This window comes from Setaria italica, chromosome VIII, assembly GCF_000263155.2.
Source record: "Setaria italica strain Yugu1 chromosome VIII, Setaria_italica_v2.0, whole genome shotgun sequence".
Classification (NCBI taxonomy): Eukaryota; Viridiplantae; Streptophyta; class Magnoliopsida; order Poales; family Poaceae; genus Setaria; species Setaria italica.
Window position 1 is genome coordinate 27,116,549 of NC_028457.1, and position 21,983 is coordinate 27,138,531.

General features: G+C 40.2%; 2 protein-coding genes across 2 annotated transcripts; one reads left to right on the forward strand and one right to left on the reverse strand.

Moving 5' to 3' along the window:
* Positions 1-7,266: 7,266 nt before the first annotated feature.
* Positions 7,267-9,211, forward strand: LOC101758750 (5-pentadecatrienyl resorcinol O-methyltransferase). The gene is made up of 2 exons (XM_004979331.2): positions 7,267-8,101; positions 8,640-9,211. Exons 1-2 carry the CDS (start codon positions 7,301-7,303, stop codon positions 8,937-8,939), a joined length of 1,101 nt encoding a protein of 366 aa, XP_004979388.1. The 5' UTR covers positions 7,267-7,300; the 3' UTR covers positions 8,940-9,211.
* Positions 9,212-11,475: 2,264 nt separating this feature from the next.
* Positions 11,476-13,231, reverse strand: LOC101755242 (bisdemethoxycurcumin synthase). Its single transcript, XM_004980511.3, has 3 exons — positions 12,992-13,231; positions 12,728-12,906; positions 11,476-12,651 (listed from the first exon to the last, which is right to left on the reverse strand). The coding sequence occupies exons 1-3, from the start codon at positions 13,156-13,158 to the stop codon at positions 11,657-11,659; spliced, it is 1,341 nt and encodes a 446-aa protein (XP_004980568.1). The 5' UTR covers positions 13,159-13,231; the 3' UTR covers positions 11,476-11,656.
* Between the last annotated feature and the right edge of the window lie 8,752 nt (positions 13,232-21,983).

Genomic DNA, 21,983 nt, shown 5'->3' on the forward strand with positions numbered 1-21,983 from the left:
ATATTCAAATAAAAAGGAACCGTAGAATGCCTCTAATTCCAACACATAGATCCTATAATATATATATATGTATATATATATTTGAGATATGTGTTAGAGATTTGGATGGTTTAGATACATGCCGATGTGAGCGGAGGAGTGCGCTTAGCATAAGCAAGGCAGAAGATGACGCAGGAGAGTCACGCGTGACCTCTTGTTGTTGTTGGACAGCTGAACCACATGAGTAGGGCTGGATACCGAGCCAGCTCAGCTCGGCTTGTTCGGCTCGGCTCGGTCTAGAGCCAGCTCAGCTCGGCTCATTAATAAACACACGTAAAAAGGCTAGCTCGGCTCAGCTCGTTAATAGTTTAAGCTAGCTCGTTAGGATATAAATTTAGAATTATTATCTTAGTACATATGAAACATAAAAAAACTATTTGATGTCTAATTATAATTTTAAAACTGACCATGCATGGAGCAGCTCGGCTCAGCTTTAACAGTTTGACTCCCTATATTGTGAGTTTAACCTTCTAGCTCGGTTGGCTCGTGAGCTAGCTTGAGCAAGCTCGTTAACCCAATGAGCAAAAATAGCTGCTCAGCTTGTTAAAAAAATCCGCCGACCCGACCCGAGCTGAGCCGAGCTACAAACGAGCCAAAGCCAGCTCGCGAATTCCTAGCTCGGCATCCAACCCTACCGTTCAAGGACGCTGGCAGGCGCAGTTATTGTTGGGTCTTTAAGATTCAAAATCACTTATCTCATAAACTATTTATCCATTTTAAATTGCATTTGAATTGTGATGCTGTTTGAATTAATAGACCAACATGAGATTAAAATGAATTTTTTAACATTTCAACACCATTTTAACATTTTAAAAGGACTGTTTCAACATTTGGAATATATCATTTCAACATTTACATAAAAATGTTGAACTAGATTTAGAGAAGTGTTGAATCTAATACTTTGAAATATTGACTAGTAAGCATATACCAATCAACAATTTGACATCATTTCTTCATTTTCACACAAATGTTGGACTAGTTATTTTTTTTCAAATTGTTGAATGAGGTTTTAAGAATTGTTAAATCTAGTCATTCAAAATGTTGAAAGTATAAAAGTATACATATTCTTTTTTCTGTGCGGCTGTACTAAACTCCTTTCTATCTTTTATTATGGCCCAACAGTAAGTATGCATGCGCCATCAAGCTTGATTTTTGCTGCGCAGGAGAAGCTATATATATACTCCCTCCGTTCCAAATTATAAGTCATTCCAACTTTCTTGGAGAGTCAAAGCATCTCAAGTTTGACCAAATTTATACAATAAAGTGCTAACATTCATGATATTAAATAGGTACCATTAGTTTCTTCATTAAATATATTTTCATAGTATATCTATTCGGTGCCATAAACTTTTGTGATTTTCTCTATAATTTTAGTCAAACATAAAAATGTTTGACTCTCCAAGAAAGTTGGAATGACTTATAATTTGGAACGGAGGGAGTATCTTCTTATCTTTCAGAAGTTGGATAGAAGGCCTCATTCTAACATGCATGGCGGATCGATTAGCCTGGTTTATCCTCAAAACAATACTGGTTTTATTTTTATTTAAATTTCGTTAAAAGAATATGTATTTTGAATTCACAAATCAAAAATCAAATCTAAGCTAGTTGTTTCAACTTTCAAGCAACCAAGATAATTTAATAAGTCCAGCCCATCAAACTTGCACCTAGCACTGTCTTCTAAACACCACCTAGGACCAAATACTTGATCGAGCTCTTCTTTGTCCAAATTAAACATAACCATAGATTTAGTGACAGAAATTTAGCCCATCTTATGCCTAGAGGGGCTCGTCCGGAAATCCTATCCATCTTCCGGAAGATACATAACTAAGCATCTATAACCCAACAATAGCCCTATAACTGACCCACAACGGCCCAACAAACTATCCCAACATTTTAGATGAACTATCTCAATATTTTTTAGTAACAAAGTTGGTGAATGTAAAAAAATAATTAAGAAAAAATGTTGACGAGTGAAAAAATTTGGTGGATGTAAAAAATTATTGAGCAATAATGTTGGTGAATGTAAAAAAGTTAGAGAAAATGTTGGTATATAAAAAAATATTGATAACGATTAAGTCAGACTTTTTTAAAAATATTGATGAATGTCAACAAATGTTTATGGATGTTAAAAAAATATTATACATGGGCTTATATGGGCTTTAAAGATGAGTTGCTTATCTACGGAAGACATATAGGAGCTCCCGGGCTTGCTAGCCTACTCTTGTGGCCCATCTTGTGACAACCTCCTCTTGTGCCCAACCATGAGCAATCTGTAGAAAAATGTGCTGGGGTCCTCCTCCACCATGTGCCTCCACCATTTATCTTGTGAATTATTGTGAATGCTGATGTAATTGGAAAACTACACTTCTATAGTTTACACTCGCAAGATATAGTTGATGTAATTGCATCAGCATTGTACTCGCACATCCACATCACTTTTGCAAGCATTGTACTTTTGAAAGTTCTCTTATAGAAGTTCTCCATGTTGGAGTATAAGTGAATTGTCCACCTCTTCTCATCAGTTTAAGCTTTTGAATTGAACTGGTTGGTGCATGCAACTTAATATGATATCAGAGCCAGAGGTCTCGAGTTCGAATCCTGGCGGGCGCGATTAAATAAAATAATTGTAGCCCACTCCAATCTCCATGTATGCAGCCTGAGGGAGCCTGCACGTGAGGGGGAGTGTTGGAGTATAAGTGAATTGCCCACCTCTCCTCATCAGTTTAAACTTTTAGGTTGAACTGGTTGGCGCATGCAACTCAATACTCCACAATGCTAATGTAATTGGAAAACTACACTTCTATAGTTTACACTCGGCATGCATTCAAACATCTAGGGTAGCATAAAGTAGCTAGTCGCGATGAAAAAGAGAAGGTTCATGAAAGAAAAGTCAACGTTACATACAAATTGTGCATATTAATAACTAGTTATGCATATTAGAGAAAACTCAAATGAATTAGAAACAACAATAACTAGTTATGCATATTAGAGAAAACTCAAATGAATTAGAAACAAACAATTTAACCATGCTCTCCTTGGTATCCAAGCAAGATATGATTGCCTTTTTATGAATATTAATAATGGTACTATTTTTTTAGTGGTAGGTGGGGTGAGTCTATGTGCCCATAAGTGGGCGTATTTACTGTGTTTCGAAAAAAAGCAACTGCCTATTATTCCTTAGCTTGTTCTTCACAAAATCCATGCCTAAAAATACCTAGTCATCACTGACAGTCAGTTCACGCAGAATGGTTGATGGTAAGAATTCAAAATTTTGACAAAAGACGTACTACCATATGTTAGTGGAATTTGGCGCGTGAATTTGAAACATGTGGGACGAAGGGCTACAATTGTGTGTGGCTCAGGGCCTCCATCTGTAAATATGAGAACACTAGTCATTACATTACGAGATGGCATTATATGGCACTTGTGTGTACATAATGGCTCGACTGTTGCAAGGTACAAGCAATAATCTGATGTAGTGAAGTGAAAATGCAACAAATCTGAGTCTAATTGGACGTCTCCGTGCCCTTGTGTCTTTTCTTGCGACATACCCAGCTCCCAACCATTCATGTTATCTTGTCTGCAGCGGCCTATGCCCTTGGATCTATTACTGCAAATTGCAGTTTTACCTACAGTTTGTTTGTTGTGATATTCATGCTGATTATTGCAGAGATGTTTTAAGTTTGTTTCAACTTCTTAGTTCTTTAGCTTATTTTTCTTATCATAGTTTGTAGTAAAAAGGTTTTTTACCTTAACATTTGTCAGTCCGATTTTGTGTTCCATCTTTTTTTGCCAGATGTTTCAAATCGTCTATTTGTTACTGTTTATTTAATGCATCACAAGCGATTATAATTAGGTCAGTGATCCACTGAAATGGAAGCCAGTAGTGGATAATAGTTTCACATTGGTTGTTTGTGTGGGGTGGTGTAAGATTGGAGGTCTTTGAAAGCAAACTATCATAGAATGCTCTAGCTACAATGGAGGCAGCATTGCTAGATTTGGTAGCAGTGGCATCGGAAAAATTGGCTCAAATGGCCAAAAGTTTTTTACCCAGGCACATAGGTGGCATTTTAGTCTATGAATTGACAGTCATTAGCGCTCTAGTTCTTCGTTTTTTTTCTCATTTTCTTTTTCTGGCTGTTCATCTCCTGGTAACGCAGAGGCAGAATGTAGTTCAAGGAGTTTATACCAACTCAATATTTCTTATTCGGTGGTACAATACACAAAGATTGCTAGCAACCGGATGCCCTTTGCCAAGCTGGAGCATGAATTCCCAGTCAGGACATGGAACCAATCCAGGAAGCATTGCGGCATGTCCAATTTGATGGATTGAGACAAGGACATTGGATCCACTCACTGATGGCATACCAAACGGATCTAGTTTCGGCGCATTTGCAGAAGATATGATTGGTTATCTCTAGATTTCAGCAACGTCCTATCTGCCGTACCCAGACCCAATTTTATAGGGGCCAGAGAAAGAATTTGCATTTGGATGGTGCACAAACTTTGCACGCATCTCTGATAAAAAAGGAGACCAAGTGATCAACGACCCACCTTCAAATTGCAAGTATTATGCTGATTTTGCCGTGTATTCTCCTTTGCACTCCCTCGATTTGAAATTACAAGCCAGGTTTTGCCACGCAAATCGACTAAGAAATCACTCAAACTGGTAATATTGTCATTCATTACTATTTTCTATTTATTACAAAGACTGAATTTTTAATGCGTATATTTAAAAAGCATACAAATTTAATCAGTAAACATGGTTATATAGTACGAATTAAACATGCATATATGCCTTATATTGACGAATATATAAGGTAGGTCTTATATTTGCAAATAGGTAGTAGTTCAGAGTTAGGAGTACCGGAGTAAAAACATATACAGATAGATGATTGCTTATGTGTAAAACACCGGTGGACAAATATTAGGTGTTCAAAATGTACTGTCACACCGGTGGACAAAACCTATATATTCATGTTGATTGTTTCAGATGCTTTAAATTTTCTTATAAACTAACGGATACCTTCTGCTTTGAATTTCTTAGTTCTTTCATGCAAAAAGTTTTCTTACCACACTATTATTGGTCAGGTTTTTGTCTGGGATCCGACACCAGGTTGTGGACCGCAGAATAGTGGCACAAGAATCTTCATTATGGCCTTCCACTGTAGAAGTTATGGTTTGAGGTCAAGCAACAGTATTCTGATAAATACTAGCAGACAGATAGGAGTAGAAAACTACAATTATGGCTTGGGATCAGGCAACAGTATTGTCAGAGAGATTCCTGTAACTATGTTCATTCCGAAATGAATTTTGCAGATCTTTCACCAACGGTGAAGAAAGAAAGCAACGGCTTTCCATGAAAAATCCTAAGAAAATTGGACTTCGCCGTCCAAATGCTGAACTAGAAAATTTGGAAAACTTAACTCCCAATTACGGGATTCACAAATTGAAAAACACAACGAAGGAGAGCTTATATACATTGCCATATTGCAATCACGTACCCTTCGACTTCCCTCGTATATATCTACCAAATTGAAACTCTAGTTTTATTTTACAAAAAATCAAGTAATTGGATAGGTATTTGGAAGCCTACATTGCTTTAGGAGGAGGACGGGCAACGGTACACGAATGTTACTTTTCCTCCTATCACTATAGAGGATCGATTATTAGTACTGGTCGGGAAAGCCCTTTAGTACCGGTTTTTCGACCAGTACCGCTACATCGGTACTAAAAATAGCATACTTTAATTTACTCTATTTTTCCACAATTTATTAGTCCTCTACCCTCGTATTGATCAAATTCTTTAACTAATACGAAATATGGTATGCAAACTATCCAAAAAAGCATAGCTCAAATTTATCTCTTCCATTGTACGCCATACCCTCCTCCACACTCAAATGGATGTATAAACAAAAAATCTTTCCATTCTCCTCATTCTAAAAATCATAAATTTCTCTATCTCTAAAGCATAAAACATACCATACTAATCATGAAAGGAGGGAGAATGAAGTTGCTAACCTTTAGAACACTTGGATGAGTGAAAGCCTCATGAAATCGTGAAAAAAATCATGTAGCACCTCTCTTAGGCTCGCGTCGTCGCCATGAAGAAGAAAGTCGGGAGCTCTCCAGTCAAATGATTGGTGGATCCAGCAGGAGAGGAAGAAGAAGCATGTTTTATAGCAGGTAAATTAGTACCGTTTTGAGACTCCAACTGGTACTAATGGGTGGGAGCCACCCATTAATTACTAATAAGCCACCTGGAGGACTAGCCGTGTATTAGTACCAAGCCTATTCTCAGGAGGTACTAACATGCTAGACTTAGACGAATGCTCGATTCTCTACTAGTGTATGGACACCCAAAAAGTAGTGAAACTGATTTTAAAAAAAGTAGCAACGGATGATCATTTAGCCAAGGCTAATTATTCTTCCTTCGTTCAAAATTACAAGGCATATTTTGCCATTCACATAGATAAATAAATAATTTTAGAAAATAATCCCTTCATTCCGATTTGTAAGATGTTTTAGTTTTTTCCTAAGTCAAACTTTCACCATATTATAGAAAAATGCACCAACATCTACAACATCAAATTAGTTTGATTAAGTCCACCATGCAATATGTTTTTTTAGGTATGTTTTATTGGTATCATAAGTGTTAATATACTTTTCTATAGATTTTGTGAGAGTTAGCTAAGTTTGAATTAGGACAAAGCTAAACATATTACATTTTGAAATGGAAGGAGAACAATAGCTCATTGTTTTGTACAAAGAAAATAGTACATACATATAATAAGCATACAATTTTAATAAAATTTCAAGTAGCTATTACATACAAATAACATACATATTTTGTATTTGAATATAATACGAAATAAGCCTTAGGCCTGTTTGGATCCATCTTGATTGTGGAATACGGTTTTTACAATCAGCTTGTGATCCAAAGACCTTAGATTGTGGTTCATCTTTCATAATCCACCAACCGCAGATTGTGGCATCACATAAGCTGCCTCACCACAGCTAGCTTTTACTAGCTTGTGAGACAACCACCCTACAATCTAGGTTGATCAAAACAACCTTCTGGATTTTACAATCCAGCTTCTAATAACCAACAATCTACAAGCTAGCATACACTGATGTTTATCATCTACTTATCAAAGCATTCATACACTGATGAAAAGACCTATAAATAGATGATTCCTTATGCAGTGTCTCAACCCACAACCCAGCACGAAGAAGAACGAACCACCACGGTGTACAAAAAATGGCACACTACAGCGAGGACAGCACTCAGGACTTGCTCCAAGCTCATCTTCAGCTACTGCACGAGTCCCTCGGCTACATCAAGTCAACTGCTATCGCAGTTGCCCTAGACGTCGGCATTGCCGATGCCATTCACCATTACGGCGGCAGCGCCACCATCCCCCAGATCCTCGCCAAGATTGACGTCAACCCATTCAAGCAACGGGGCCTGCGTCGCCTCATGCGCATGCTCACAATCTCTGGCATCTTCACCATCCATCACCCTGCTCCATCATCATCATCAGATGGGTGCGAAGCTCTCTACCAGCTGACACCGGCCTCCCGCCTCCTCCTCAGCGACGGGAGCTCGACGAGCTTGACACCTCTCCTGACCATGCTCCTCGGTCCTCTGCTCGTGTCGCCGCTCGCCACTGTCGTGACCGCGTTGGTCCGGCAGGAGGAGCAGCCGGACCTGTCGGCGTTCGGCATCGCGCACGGAGAAACCGTCTGGGACGTGGCTGACCAGGAGGCTGCCTTCAACATCTCCCTCCACGACGCTATCGCCGCGGACACCCGCTTCCTCATGCCCATTGTCCTCAAGGAGTGCGGCGAGGTCTTTCAGGGGATAGACTCGCTTGTGGACGTCGGCGGTGGACCGTATGGGAGTGCCGCAGCCGCCATCGCCGCGGCGTTCCCGCACCTGAAGTGCAGCGTGCTGGATCTTCCTCACGTTGTTGCACAGGCTCCATCTGATAGCAACGTGCAGTTCATCGCGGGGGACATGTTCGAGAGCGTACCACCGGCGAATGCTGTTTTTCTCAAGGTATTGATCGTGCATACTTCGTTAACTTGTAGTCAACATAATATTTCTATTGTCTAGATTTTCATTATAAGGTCAATTCTCTGCCAATGTATGCCTCGAGGGTGCTCAGATAATCGAGCAATTCTAGATATCTAGTTGAAAATATTCTGTGTACCTCACACAGATCCATCAATCAATTCTTAAAATATCAACAATTTCTAAAGGTAATTCGTTTCTTTTATATGACATGCAACGATCTTTTAAGCGAGTATTCATTTGTTGACGGTGCACCGACAGGTATTGTAACATTATTTTATAAAAAATACAACAGTTTCCAAAGGTAATTGTTTTCCCCATTACGTTAACGTACACGCAGGTGCATATGAGTCCATACAACTATGATTACTATCTCTGCTTTATTGAAGTAATGACATAATGCAAGAATATCAGTTCAAACACAACGGAGATTAACACATGGACTACTATGTATAGTTTCAGAGGTTAAGTAGAGATAGGATTCTAATAATTACTTGACTAAATCGATGCTTACTTCTTTTAGTGGATTTTGCACGATTGGGGCGATGACGAGTGCATCAAGCTGCTGAAGAGATGCAAGGAAGCCATCCCTTCTCGAGATGCTGGAGGAAAAGTAATAATAATAGATATGGTACTCGGATGGGGACCGTCTGAAGAGAAGCATACAGAGACACAGCTTTTGTTTGATCTCCTAATGATCGCCCTCAATGGAGTTGAACGAGATGAGCAAGAGTGGAAGAAGATTTTCTTTGAAGCTGGATTTAAGGACTACAAAATCATAACACTTCTTGGTATCAGGTCCATTATCGAGCTTTATCCATGAATGCTCAGCGAACAAGATCATCCAAAAATAATCACCGGAAGTCTTTAATATCTAAGCCTAATGAATATGTCATGCATGTGACACATGAATCATAATGCAAGCATGTCATAATTATAGTAAAGTGCTCAAACCTATTAGTATTGGTATGATTGAGCAGAATAAGCGGAGGCTTTTGCATTTGTCAAAACTTCCATAAGTGTGGGCTTTATTCAGTTGTACCTTCGATGTACTATTTCCCTTGCAATAAATATTTTAACTCTTTTATAGCCTTACACTACAACGATTCATAGTATACGTGACAGTGGAAAACTGTTGGTAAAAGCAAGGAAACTGTATGTGACTATCACGTATGTGGCTTAAACCATGACAGTACTCGATCTTATTGTAGTTGGGACCTCCTGACGTGGTCAAAACCAAGGGCCTTCAAATAAAAATAACAGCGCTGTCACATGTGCAATGGTTGTTTGACAGGGCTGTTAGGTTTGAATATCCTATCAATAACAATGCACTCAGTAATTCTACCAATGACAGCCTTGTTGCCCATCTAAATTAAATGTCCATCAATGCTGTTGACAATCACTACAGCTGTTGGAGAAAATTGCAAATGTTGTAGTGTTATAATCACATGAACCATGTATATTATTGTGCCATTCTTTGTTTTAATCCATGAATTATCCACAAGGCGCCACAAATAATGCTAAAGGAAAAACATAAACCATTAGACACTTGCATAATTCAGGGCTAAACAGCTAGGCTGTGAATCGGGAAGCTCCACTATTGCGAAAACGGCCCATAGGCCCATACGTCAAGCCAGTTCTAAGACAATCGACTGTTGTATCAAATCAGAACACTGTTAGTTGATATTTAAAAAACACCACTACAATATGATGGCTATAGATCAAATTATGAAATACACCAATAGAGTCGGTACAAGTTGCACTGCTGCATCTTCACTATTATTTCCAATCCAGAAACTGTTTGTGTAAATGACATCATCATAGTCACTTCTACAAATTTATATTTGCATATCATTCATTGTCAATCATGAGGATACATGGATGCAAAAGACACAAACAACTAACATATTTATTTATTTAATTTTATCACAAGGAAGGGAAAGCATGCACGACACACTCAAACACATAAAAATGTGCTTCAAATAACTATATAGAATTCATATAGCACTTTATTATACTTCAAACAAACATTTTTACTAGCACCCATACTTCAACGATGAATTTATCATAATGTTGTGGATTCTATTTTTACTAGTTCTAAAAAGTTCACAAACATTTTATCAATTTTACTATAGATAATATGGACATGATATACACCTTCATTAAGTCCTGTTACAAAACTCAACTTAATTAAAAAAGATAAACAAACAATTTAATGTACATTCCTAATTGCCAATGGGTTTTTATAAAAAATCGTCTGATGACAATATTACCAGTAGATTTAGAAGAAAAATTATGATGTATAAGAGACAATTTTCTAAAAAAAACTATATGCAATGACTGGGTCTATTTCAAATGATTTTTACATAAAAACTGCAGATAATAATGTATGACACACAATTTTTTTAGAAAGACACTGTTTGAAATATCTTGTTGATTTTTTTAGGAACAAATATCTTGTTAATGTTAACCCTTCTTAATGTAGTGACTCATTCGTGCTGTGTCTGTTATATACACGTGGGCTGACTCATGAACAGTAGAACGGGCTGGCTGCTGGCGCTACGCACCCCGAGCGTTTGAGCAGTTCGGCCCACTAGCATACGAACACTGTTGACCCATAGGAAGGCCGTGGCGGCAGGCCGGCAACAGAGCAAAGCAGTTCGTTCTTTCTTTCTTTTTCCAGTTATTTTCTGTACTCTGCTAATATTTCTTGATCATCATTAATTATTTGGTAGCCACTTGCAAAAAGTAATTGACTCCATTTTATCAACGGAATGCTATATTCACTTCTCACATATGCTTTGTGAGTTTGTATGAACATATTGTCTCGTATATTTAAAATGTATGCTTGCTCTAAGTCAAACATCTACAGTCAGTCATTGCATATAGTTCATTGTTTCCAATTTGTATTGTTGGGACCGACCATAATCAGCATGTTTCCGATTGGATTGCTCCATTTCTGGCATCCCGACACTCCTGACCAGTTTTTCTATTTTCAGTTTTGATTTCGGGTAAAGATATGAAATTAAAAGAGGTGTTATACTTTCCAAGAGTTCCCAATCATTTTCGTCATATCCGTACTTGCAATGTACTATTTTAGGGGAAAAAAAGCAACTGATGGATCCTGACATCCAGTTAACGACCATACCATACCACATGAGAAAGGTGCTCCCACGGGTTGAGGTGCTACCGTGCTCCCAACCCATAGATGCACCTATAAATGTGCATAAAAAATTCATCTAAAAATTTTAATGGATACTTTTTGCCATGTAATAGTATCATGCAAAAATTGAGGATGAACAAAATTTGTGCAAGAAAAAAAAGAGAAATCAGTGCAAAATAAAGGAGATTGTAGACTATTTTCCAATAGTTCCCAATTATTTTTTATCCGTACTAGCAATGTATTATTTCTTCTAGATAAAAAGCAACGGATTGATCCAGTTAATGAGCATACCATACCACATTTCTAACTCGTCTGGCGAAAAAAAAAAGGGGACCAACAATAGACGCCTTGCTCGTGTTTTCAAGAGAAATGCCTTGCTATTTCTTCTCCGTGCCACTCATCGAGCGCAGCACCATGGTCTCGACAGAGATACCCGGCCCGAGACCCAGCATGACCCCCAACCTCCCATCCATCTCCTGGCGATGGCGTCGCCAGAGCTCGTCGAGCACAAAGATCATCGACGCGCCAGACATGTTCCCGTACTCGGTCAGCACGCGCCGGCTCGCCGCAAGTTTCCCGGGCGCAAGCGCGAGCTCGGCCTCGACGCCGTCAAGGATCGCTGGCCCGCCAGGATGCACCGCCCAGAACAGGTCGTTCCAGCCGCCGCCAAGGCCGAGCGGCGAAACGGCGTCGAGGAGGCATTCCTCGACGTGCTGGCGCACCAGATTTGGCATCCTCGGAGACGGGCAGAACGCGAGGCCGCCCTCGCCGAGGTGCCCGGCGGCGGCGTCCTCGCTGCCCGGTATCACCGTCTGCGAGGCGGACATTATCTCGAACATCGGGCACTCGACGCCGCCGGAGCCCTCGGGGCCGGCGCCGACGACGACGGCACTCGCGCCGTCGCCGAACAGCGCCTGCATGACGAGTGTGCCGGGGTCGGCCACGCGCGGCGCGCGGAACAGGACAAGGCTCAGCTCGGCGCAGACGGCGAGGACGCGCGCGCCAGGGTTGTTCTCGGCGACGTCCCTGGCGACGCGGAGCGCGGCGGAGCCCGCGGCGCAGCCGCCGAGGTAGAACATGGTGCGCTGCGTGGAGCGGCGGAGGCCGAGGAGCGACGCCAGCCGGAGGTCGGCGCCGGGCATGTGCGCGCCCGAGTAGGTGGCGAGGACGAGGTGGGTGACGTCGCTCGCGGGGCGGCCCCATGCCGCGATCGCCTTCGCCGCCGCGGCGGCTGCGATCTCCGGCACGGCCGGCGCCAGGATGGCCTGCCGCGCGTCGAGCGACGGCAGCGCGCGGTCGACGATCTCCGGATGGTCGCGGAACGTGTCGGTCGTGTGGTGGAAGTACCTCTTCTTGATTCCCGAGTTATGACCTAAGAATTGAATTCTACATGATGTTGCGACCACTGAAACGCACCATGAAACGGGAAAGAATCGACTATGTCTCACAAATCCTTTTCATCTTGGCCTTCAGCTTGGCGAGGTGGTCGCTCTTGGTGACGCGGAAGTACCAGTCGGCGTACTCGTTCTGCGGCACACAGTTGGCCGGGTTCGCGGTGCCAATACCGAGCACCGCCGCGCGCGGCGCCTGCCGGGCCTCGTCTACGGCGGTCGCATAACAGCGAGTTCTTGGAGGCAACGGCAGAAGCAATGGTACGGTTAATAATCCAAAATGGCGGCGGAAGTCAGTTGTGACAAAACGGGCTCCCTTACCTTCTGGCCACCCTGCCAGAAGGGTTGCAGTGGCCGCCGCCGGTGGAAACGCTGGCTGATAAAGCGTGTCTGGCGGCCGCCGCCGGGTAGGCCTTAGGGCGGCGACGATCATGTCGGTGGAGGCCGACGTGCGGAGCCGAATGGAGGGCTGCCCTGGCTTGAGACATGGGGTCGCTACTACTCGCTACTCCTTGAGCGTTGGGGAGCCCGGTCTTTACACGATGTACGAGACGTGCGCTGTGAAAGGATCGATGCAGCTTGTGAAACATGCATATTTCAGGCTTTCAGCCGGCCTTTAAGCTTGTGAACGCAGCTTAATTATGCGGTTGATCAGAGACAGGTGGCTTTAATACTTGCTTCCGATCGATAACAAATAGCAAACCCTTCTAAATGTGGGCACGTACAATTGAGTTAACGATCTAGTTACTTGTCGTTTTTGTAACGGCAAAAAAAAAACATGTACCACAGAAAACCTTTGCCGGTTAATAACAGCAAAAACAAGCTGGTTGTAGATTTGTAACAAAAACATTGGGTGATATTGAATAGTTCAAACACAGAAAATTTATAATTTACACACAGCTCGTAGCGCCAGCATGTTTGTTTTTGTGATTGCGGAAACCGGCTGCATATTATATGCTTTTAGGGCTAATTTGGCAACGAGGGGAGCAAAACCCAGGGGGATATTATCGGCACTTGAGATCCCCGTCATTTCCATGGGAAGGAATCCCCGCTTGGGATTTATACCCTGCATAAGTTTGGCAGACAAGGGGCACAACCCTAGTTGCAAAAAAAAAATGCTCAAAACAATCAGAAAAAATCGAGAAAAAAATAACAGAAATTTTATTCGCATGCAAAACTTCATCAGATGCACACAGGAGCAATCCACCCTTACATACATTTTAAAAATTCTAAAAACATGGTCATTTCTCATCATTACATAAATATAATTAAAATTCTGTGAATCCACAGTTGGAAGAGCTAGCTGCAAACGTTTGAATGACCGAATCACCCTGTGAAGACAGGCCATCGTGATAGATTACTAGCTAGGCAATAATCAACTGTGACCAATCTGCACTTGCACTACTCGAGTACTCCTGTCACAAAATAGGTTCTAGCTTCTATGCATTGCTTCCGCCAAGTGCTCTGCAAGTAAAAAAAAGAACTCATAACCTGAATGTTGAATACTGAATGTATGTAGAAAATGTAATGCAGAATACTGAGCTAGAAACAAAAAATTATATATGATTCTGAATGCTAATAGATGGAGAACCATTCTTTGAGCTAACGGACCTTTGACACTAACAGATGCTGAGCTAAAGAGCTGGCAAAACATTGCTTCCGGAATAACTATTGACAGTACTGGAAAAGCAAATCACAAGCTTCTCAATTTGACAAATACTATGATTCTGCCAATATTATTCAGATTTAGTTAACTTTCTATATGAGGAATCAAAACTCAGGAGTCAGCAGTGATTCATTTAGGACTAACTAATAAACAAACCCCTGGTGAAGCATTCTCTTCCAACAGTACATCTTAGGAAAATTTCTCATTGAACTTGTTGGTGAAATGAGCTATGGGAAACATCTCATCGAACTTGTTGGTGATAATCCTCGAGCCCTTCGATACCCAACCATTTTGACCATTATATTTGGGGTTATCTTTGTAGTCATGTAATATTTCAAAAAGATCTTTCTCATAAGCGGAGTTCCAAGCAGCCCTATCAGCTTTTCCTGCCATGGCTGAAATTGACAGAAACATTTCCTAAAACATGTTAAAATGAAATTGACAGAAACATGAATGCACGATCAAGGTGTCTAAAAAAATTCAAGTACAAAGATATCAATTGCATTAAATAAAGGCACTAATTATAATAATATTTGCAATAGAAAGTTCTATAAATTACATAAGCAAATCATACACAAACTAGATGAATCATACTCCTCTAAAAGACATTATTCTAAACTAACTATTATTATTATAAGCAGCCCACATTTGGTGTACGATATGATCTCTAAGAGTACTACCTCACTTGGATAGTTGTTGTCCCTCTCTAGCATGTCAATATATTTATTTGTTGGGATATACTCTGGTTGGTCATCTAGCCACCCCTCTTGACCATTTTGCCCTCTAATTATATTGTGAAATGCTATTGTTAGAGCTGCAATCTTGATTTGATTTTCTATAGGATGGAAAGTGCTATCGGGAACCTCTTCTTTAGAACACCAATGGCCCTCAATATAGATGGTTGAATAGTTCTTCGTAATTTGCATAACCACTTTGAGATAAACGATGCCTTCTATAGTCACTGAACTCCTTGATATGAGGCAATAAATGATGATATATTTGCGTACCCACCATCTACAAGATAGAATTTCCCTTAGGGCACCCTAAATCCTTTGCTAATAGCAGATCTAAGGACTCCTCCATCTGATGCTGACCCTTCCCATCCACGTCAAATGAATATGAAGTTAAGGTTGAAGTTGCAGGCTAACATAACATTCTATGATAGGGTTCCTTTCCTATTTCTGTAGAGAGGGGCCTTGTCTTCTGCAATGGTGATTGGCATATGAGTGCCATCGATTGCACCAATGAAATTCTGCACAGAAGGAAAGAAATTAAGGACTTGGCACGCAAGGAAACAAAACAATGGGGAAAGGTATATGTCTAGTAGTGTTATTGGCCCACCGGAAAAGAAGGGCATAAAATGAGGATCTGTTGCAATTTTGATATGAGTTTAGACTGGACTAGGAAGTCTCACGAATTGATGAGTCAAGGCAGGAATTATATCGAAAACTTCTATTATTTTCCGATGGATCATCTCCTCGTTTTGTTGAAAAGCTTTTTGTAGCCTTTGGTTGCTAGCATTGTGTGAGAGCATGAACATGAACATCCCAAGCTGCTCCTCAACAGCAACACCTCATGAGTCAAGTCTACTGTGGCTCTAAATATTTCAGGCTCCATTTAGAACTCAACTTCACACCAACTCGGGTGCCCTTTAAGGATTTCCTTAACCTTTTTGGTACCAGGAAGAGAAGATGTGTGCACATGCACTTTCTCTTCTTGTAGGTATGGAATTATTGCAGGTACAAGTACAAAAAATAGCTCATCATCATCTTCCTCCTCCTTCAATAAGAACTTCCTAACTTGCTCCTCCCAAGATCCCATTATCTAGTGTATGTATATATAAATCATATTCTTAATTAGCACAATGATCTAAGCATTTATGATATACTTAATATAAAAAACTGAAACCAACAATCAAACATTAGATAGTTTTGATGCATCAGGTAGCACATACACCATGACTGAATGCATGCAGTATGCAGATATCAGGTTCAAGGCAGTCTTTTGCTTGTGTTCGTTCTTGTTTCTGTTCTAATTGAAATATGCACCAACCACAGTACCATCCACAATCATGTAGTTCTATACATCCATAGAAATTTGAGAGATATAAATTGAAAGCGACAGTATTATTTTGACCACACTTTTTTAGAAAAGAACACATCCAATGATAGGAAAACAAACAAATCATCGCAGGTCCTCATAGAAAACGGGGTGCGCTTTTGTTTAGCAATGGGTTATCATGGCACATCACAGTTCCATTGTCACTTACAACCCATCAACTTGTACTGTTACTACTTGTGATATAGAATAACTACAAAATTATTTGAGCCTTGATGGGCGCTAAGCATTTATCACAAAGTATTTAATTGTCGCAAGGTACTTGTCACAAAGTACATGAAAGAAAACACAGTTATATGTTGGTCTTTGGCCATGCAGTGGACCTGTATCCATCTATCATCAGTTTAACTGCAATTCACAAACAATTTGCAGATAAGAGGTATTCAGTTCAATTGCAAAGGCCAAGCATTGCATAACACAACAGGAATCTCCATAAAAACACATGAAACCCTAGCAAGGGCCAGGGAGATGTAGGCTGAGGTGGAATCACCTTATGGGTGATGGGGAGGCAGAGGTGGCAGGGGAGTCCAGATCTGGCAAGTTCACCACCATAGGAATCGAGCCGTCACTGCAGTAGAACCCTAGAAAGAAAGGAAAGTGACGTAAGAAGAGGAATGGGACAATTCGAAGATGGGGATTAGGGAGAAGGGATGGAGGAGGAACACTTGGACCTAGATTCTTAGAGACGGGTAGCCAGGAGCAATTGCGGCGGTTGGCAGTGGCGGTGGTTTCCTGCAGGAGTAGGTGGCACCTCTTGCCCGCTCGAGTCGGCGAGTGGAGGAGACGAGAGGGGCAGGGAGATGGGGAAGGCCCCCCGATGTCTATAGGCCGGGCATCTTTCTGCAGGGTAATTGGGCTCGGTTGAGCTGGAGTCCCCTGTGCAACAGGCTGCCAAATGCACGAGCCCGACGCCGCGTGGAACTATTCCACGTGGGCTGCCGGCGCGGGGAAATGTCTGCATAGGGAACTGGGCTGCCAAAGGAGGCCTTAAAAGATGGGATTCTATGGAACGCTGCATAATGGGAGGGCTAGGATTGTTACAATCTGTCTGATAATGGATGTAGGTGTTTGTTTCGACTTGTAATTATGAAGTTAGATTTGCACAACCGTGAGCTAAAACAAACGAGCCATTATATTAAAAACACAAAAAAACTAAGTATAACTATAACTTTACTATTAGGTTGGAAACTCTTTTTAGAGCCTTCACATCAATCTCTAGGAGACTTGATAGAAAAAAAGATAAATCTTTGTTCTCACATAAATTAGAATCATCCAGCCATTAATCTAGGCCCGTAAATCTAATGTCATCGATAGTAACAACCATTGGCTCTATAATAAAAATAGTCTAAAATCTAAAATAACTAAAATATCAATATTTAGATTACATATCGATATATACCATTATGAAAAATAACCTAAAATAACCCTCTAATTTTCATCTAAATTACCTACCTATACCATTGTAAAAACAATTATGTGACCTCCTAAAATTGCATCAAATTAACCAATCTTCCATTATTATTTAAAATATAAACTAAAGTAACCAAATTACCTTATTTCTATCTTTGTAAAGACATCCCACCGTACACTGATATATATGGTTCTCAAATACCTACTACCATTGTTAAGATAGAAAATACTAACAGATACACATGCATGTCTGTCACCATGTAGACCACATATAAATTTAGGAAGTGATGAGAATATCTATTTCATGTTAAACACATAGCTCAAACTAACAAAATCAACACATGTCCAACACATAGCTCAAACTATGAATGTGGATGAAAACATATCTATATGAGTATTATGTTAAAGGAGCATGGTGTTCACCTTTTATTATTATATATGGCACCTTATTTTTTTTATAAATATCTAATACTTATATACGATTCTCAAAGTTTGGAGCAGTGTATGTTAATTATAATTTAAACATAGACAAAAATTCAGGAGTAGTCAGATCCAATAACACATGGATATACCTTACACTCTAGACCTAAAGTTGCAGAATTGAACATTATGACTTCCCTACAAGGAAACTCTTACAGCAGATGGCCGTGAAATTCCTTTTTCGAGCTCCATATCGTTCCCTTTGCTCTAGTTGATTTCTCCAGCATCAAAAAGACCAAAATTGCTCCCTTTGCTCTAGATGATATCTCCCATCAGTTTGCTCACCCTTCCTCTACTCACGATTTGGCAGATGAGCATGTCACCATTTCGTGTCCAAAGTCCAGCAAGGTGCGGGGTGCGCCATCATGTCCTCCATTGTCTCTTAGATGATTTTGCCTCCTCTTGGATCGGTTTGCACATATACAACATGCTAAAGCCTCATTTATTCTATCCCTGACTTTACTTCATTTTTTGACATTTTTATATTATTTTATTTAATTGTTTTGTGTAAAAACTTAGGACTAACTTTTTTCTTGAATATTCATGATAACATTTTCAAAAAATTCTAAAAAATATTTTGAAAAATTTTGTTAGGTAAGTTATTTAAATGTTTTTTATAGCCACCCTAGCATTTTATTGTAGAGGGACAGATAAGATATGTGCAATGAAAGATAATAGTTTCATAGGCGTCGGAAAAAAACAGCACATAGAACTAATAAACGCCTACTCCATGCTTTCAAGCTATTTATAACTTATTCATTTTAACATCAGCTTTATCGAACAAAGAGAAGCGAGAGGTTTCAACAAAAATGTTTTGCAGAACATAACTTGCAAAAACATCGTCGGCTTTTAATTATTGCGGAAGGCAATGCATTAGAGTTGTCGTGAACCAGACAATTTACAGCTAGCATGCAGAACCATCTACATTATGTAGAGAGCTCTCGGAGCTAGAAGTTTAGTCAGCCATAGCCATCGCGAAGCAAAATCCAATAGGTACTTCTTTTTCCATTAAGGGCTCCGCCCGAATTTCATTACCAAAGCAACGAAATTACAAACATGGTTCAAGTCATTTGTAACCCAGACAAAGCTACTGAAGGGTAAAAGTCCTCCAGATAGGAGGAACAGAGGGCCTGCTAACTGGGGATGAAAAACAGAGATTCAGCTATTATATCAACTAGAACCAGCAACTAAATGGTAACCAGCTTAACTGTCTACGAGATCCAATTAGCAAAATCCTTCTTTTCTCCCTCTGATTTAAGCTTCATCGGGCAGACATCTACTGAAGTAGTACCGTTCCTGCGTCACCTGGCGACGCTTCACGAGGGGGGAAATGCAGTGTCATTTCCTTTAGTGCTTCTCCGCCCATCTCCAATCTAGCTTGTCCTCCGGCTTCTGGAGATCTGCCAATATGTGATAAAAGAAGTTGCCAGGCAAATAATTTCAGTAAGGGATTTAATCTTTTTCCCATCAAAACAGACTGAATTCCTTGATTTCCATATATAGGGCCCAACAGATTGCTGAGAGGCCTACTATATATATCTTTCCACCATTTGCTATGTATCTTTTTGCCCACTCCCAATATTGATCAAAAGAGTTTGGTCTACAGGGAGCTCCTATTACCATGGCTGCTAGGTTCCAGAGTATCTGGCTAAAGAACAATGAAAGAAGATATGATCTACAGATTCATCCAAAGGACAACAACTGCATCTTTTATCACCTTGCCAATTTCGCTTTAAAAGGTTGTCTTTTGTGAGGATGGCATTTTGATGAGTTAACCACATAAAGATTTTGATTTTTAAGTGAAGTTTTGACTTCCAAATCCTCTTATGAGGTTCTTCTACCTCGAAACTGCATAAGTGGGAGTATACAGATTTGACTTAAAAGGTCCTTTATTTTTTCCATATCCATTTCGGCCTGTCATTGGAGGATGATAGAGCACATACAGAGAGCATGTCCCTCAGCTGCCTTAGACTAGTTTGTGCTCTCTCATCTAGCCATCTTCGGAATGTTAATCTCCACCCTTTATTAGCCCCACTTGCTACATTCCCTGTTTGTTCATTACAGATATCAAACAGCTCCTGGAATTTATCTTTAAGTGAAACAGAGCCACACCAAGGGTCCCTCAAAAAGTCAGTATTTTTCCCATCTCCAATTAAAACTATTCTATCTTTCAGATATATATCCTTGACTTTTAATAGATCATTCCGCACAGGGGAATTGATTGGCTTTGTTTTCAGTTGTGTGACACCCCCTTCATTCATATATTTCTTCCTCACAACTTCCTGCCAGAGCCCTTCTCCTATTTCCAGTTTCCACCACCATCTGCATAGCAGGCTCACATTCATTTTCCTCTAATCTTTGATCCCCAGCCCCCCTTTTTTCTTTGGTTTAGTAATTTTGATCCATTTAATAATTTCCTTTTAGTTCCCCCTCCTTGCCAGAAGAATCTCTTTCTAGTTCTATCCATTCTTTTCAGAATTAGTTTTGGTAGTAAGTACATCGACATGCTATAAGATGGAATGCTGCTTAAACAAGAGTTTATAAGGGTTAGTCTTCCCCAAATTGACATAGAGCTTCCCTACCATCCATCTAATCTCTTCAGCAACTTCTAGTCCGGTAAGAGCCAATCCATTATATGGAGTCTAGCACCAGATACCGGGACACCAAGGTATTTTATTGGCCAAGATCCTATAGCACAGTTCATCATTTCTGAGTACATCATTGATTTATGCTCCTCCTGTGTAATCATGATGATTTCACTTTTATTGAAATTTATTTTAAGACCTGACATCTTTTCATATATGTAGAGCAGAAATTTCATGTTTTGCGCAGTCTCTTCATCATCTTGCATGCATAGAATTGTGTCACCGACGTACTGTAATATCGCCACCCCATTGGGTATATATTCAGGGAACAATCCTTTTATCAGTCCATTTTCTTGAGCTTTGGTAATCATTTTGGCTAAGGAGTTACCCCATTGGGTATATATTCAGGGAACAATCCTTTTATCAGTCCATTTTCTTGAGCTTTGGTAATCATTTTGGCTAAGGAGTTAGCTGCCAGGTTAGAAAGAAGGGGAGACAGAGGGTCCCCTTGTCTGACTCCTTTGCCACTTTGAAAGTATCCTCCTATCATATCATTTGCTTTCACACTTAGTGTTCCACAAGTGACTACTTCTCTGATCCAGTTACACCAGGTCTCACAAAACTTCTTTGCTTCAGGCTTATTTTATCACTATATTTTTCAAAGTCCAGTTTTAGTACCACCACATCCTTTTTCTTGATTTTTGTATCATGTAAACTAAATACCCCATCCATTATATTCCTGCCTTTTATAGAAGCTATCTGTCATCTATTGATAATCCTGCCCATGCTGTCTTCGAATCATAGCATCAGCACTTTGGTTATGATTTTGAAGCTCCTATTGAGCAGGCAGATTGGTCTATATTGTTGAATCTTGTTAGGTTCCTTTGATTTTGGGATTAGAGTAATGATTCCATAGTTCAGTCTCCCAATATCCAGCTATGTTCTCCAAATTCCATAATCATATCCATCATATCTTTTTTGATAATCTCCTAGGTAGATTGATAAAATTCCACTGGGCCTGGAGCTGTGTTTTTCTCTATTGAGAAAATCACCT

What these genes read in the sequence shown, in the direction of transcription:
- LOC101755242 (XM_004980511.3), bottom strand. Translation starts at nt 13,158, where the DNA reads ATGTCTCAAGCCAGGGCAGCCCTCCATTCGGCTCCGCACGTCGGCCTC. An exon ending in TCTGGCAGGGTGGCCAGAAG is followed by an intron (nt 12,907 to 12,991) that starts GTAAGGGAGCCC and finishes GTTGCCTCCAAG; the next exon opens with AACTCGCTGTTATGCGACCG. An exon ending in GGCCAAGATGAAAAGGATTT is followed by an intron (nt 12,652 to 12,727) that starts GTGAGACATAGT and finishes TTCAATTCTTAG; the next exon opens with GTCATAACTCGGGAATCAAG.
- LOC101758750 (XM_004979331.2), top strand. Translation starts at nt 7,301, where the DNA reads ATGGCACACTACAGCGAGGACAGCACTCAGGACTTGCTCCAAGCTCAT. An exon ending in CGAATGCTGTTTTTCTCAAG is followed by an intron (nt 8,102 to 8,639) that starts GTATTGATCGTG and finishes TACTTCTTTTAG; the next exon opens with TGGATTTTGCACGATTGGGG.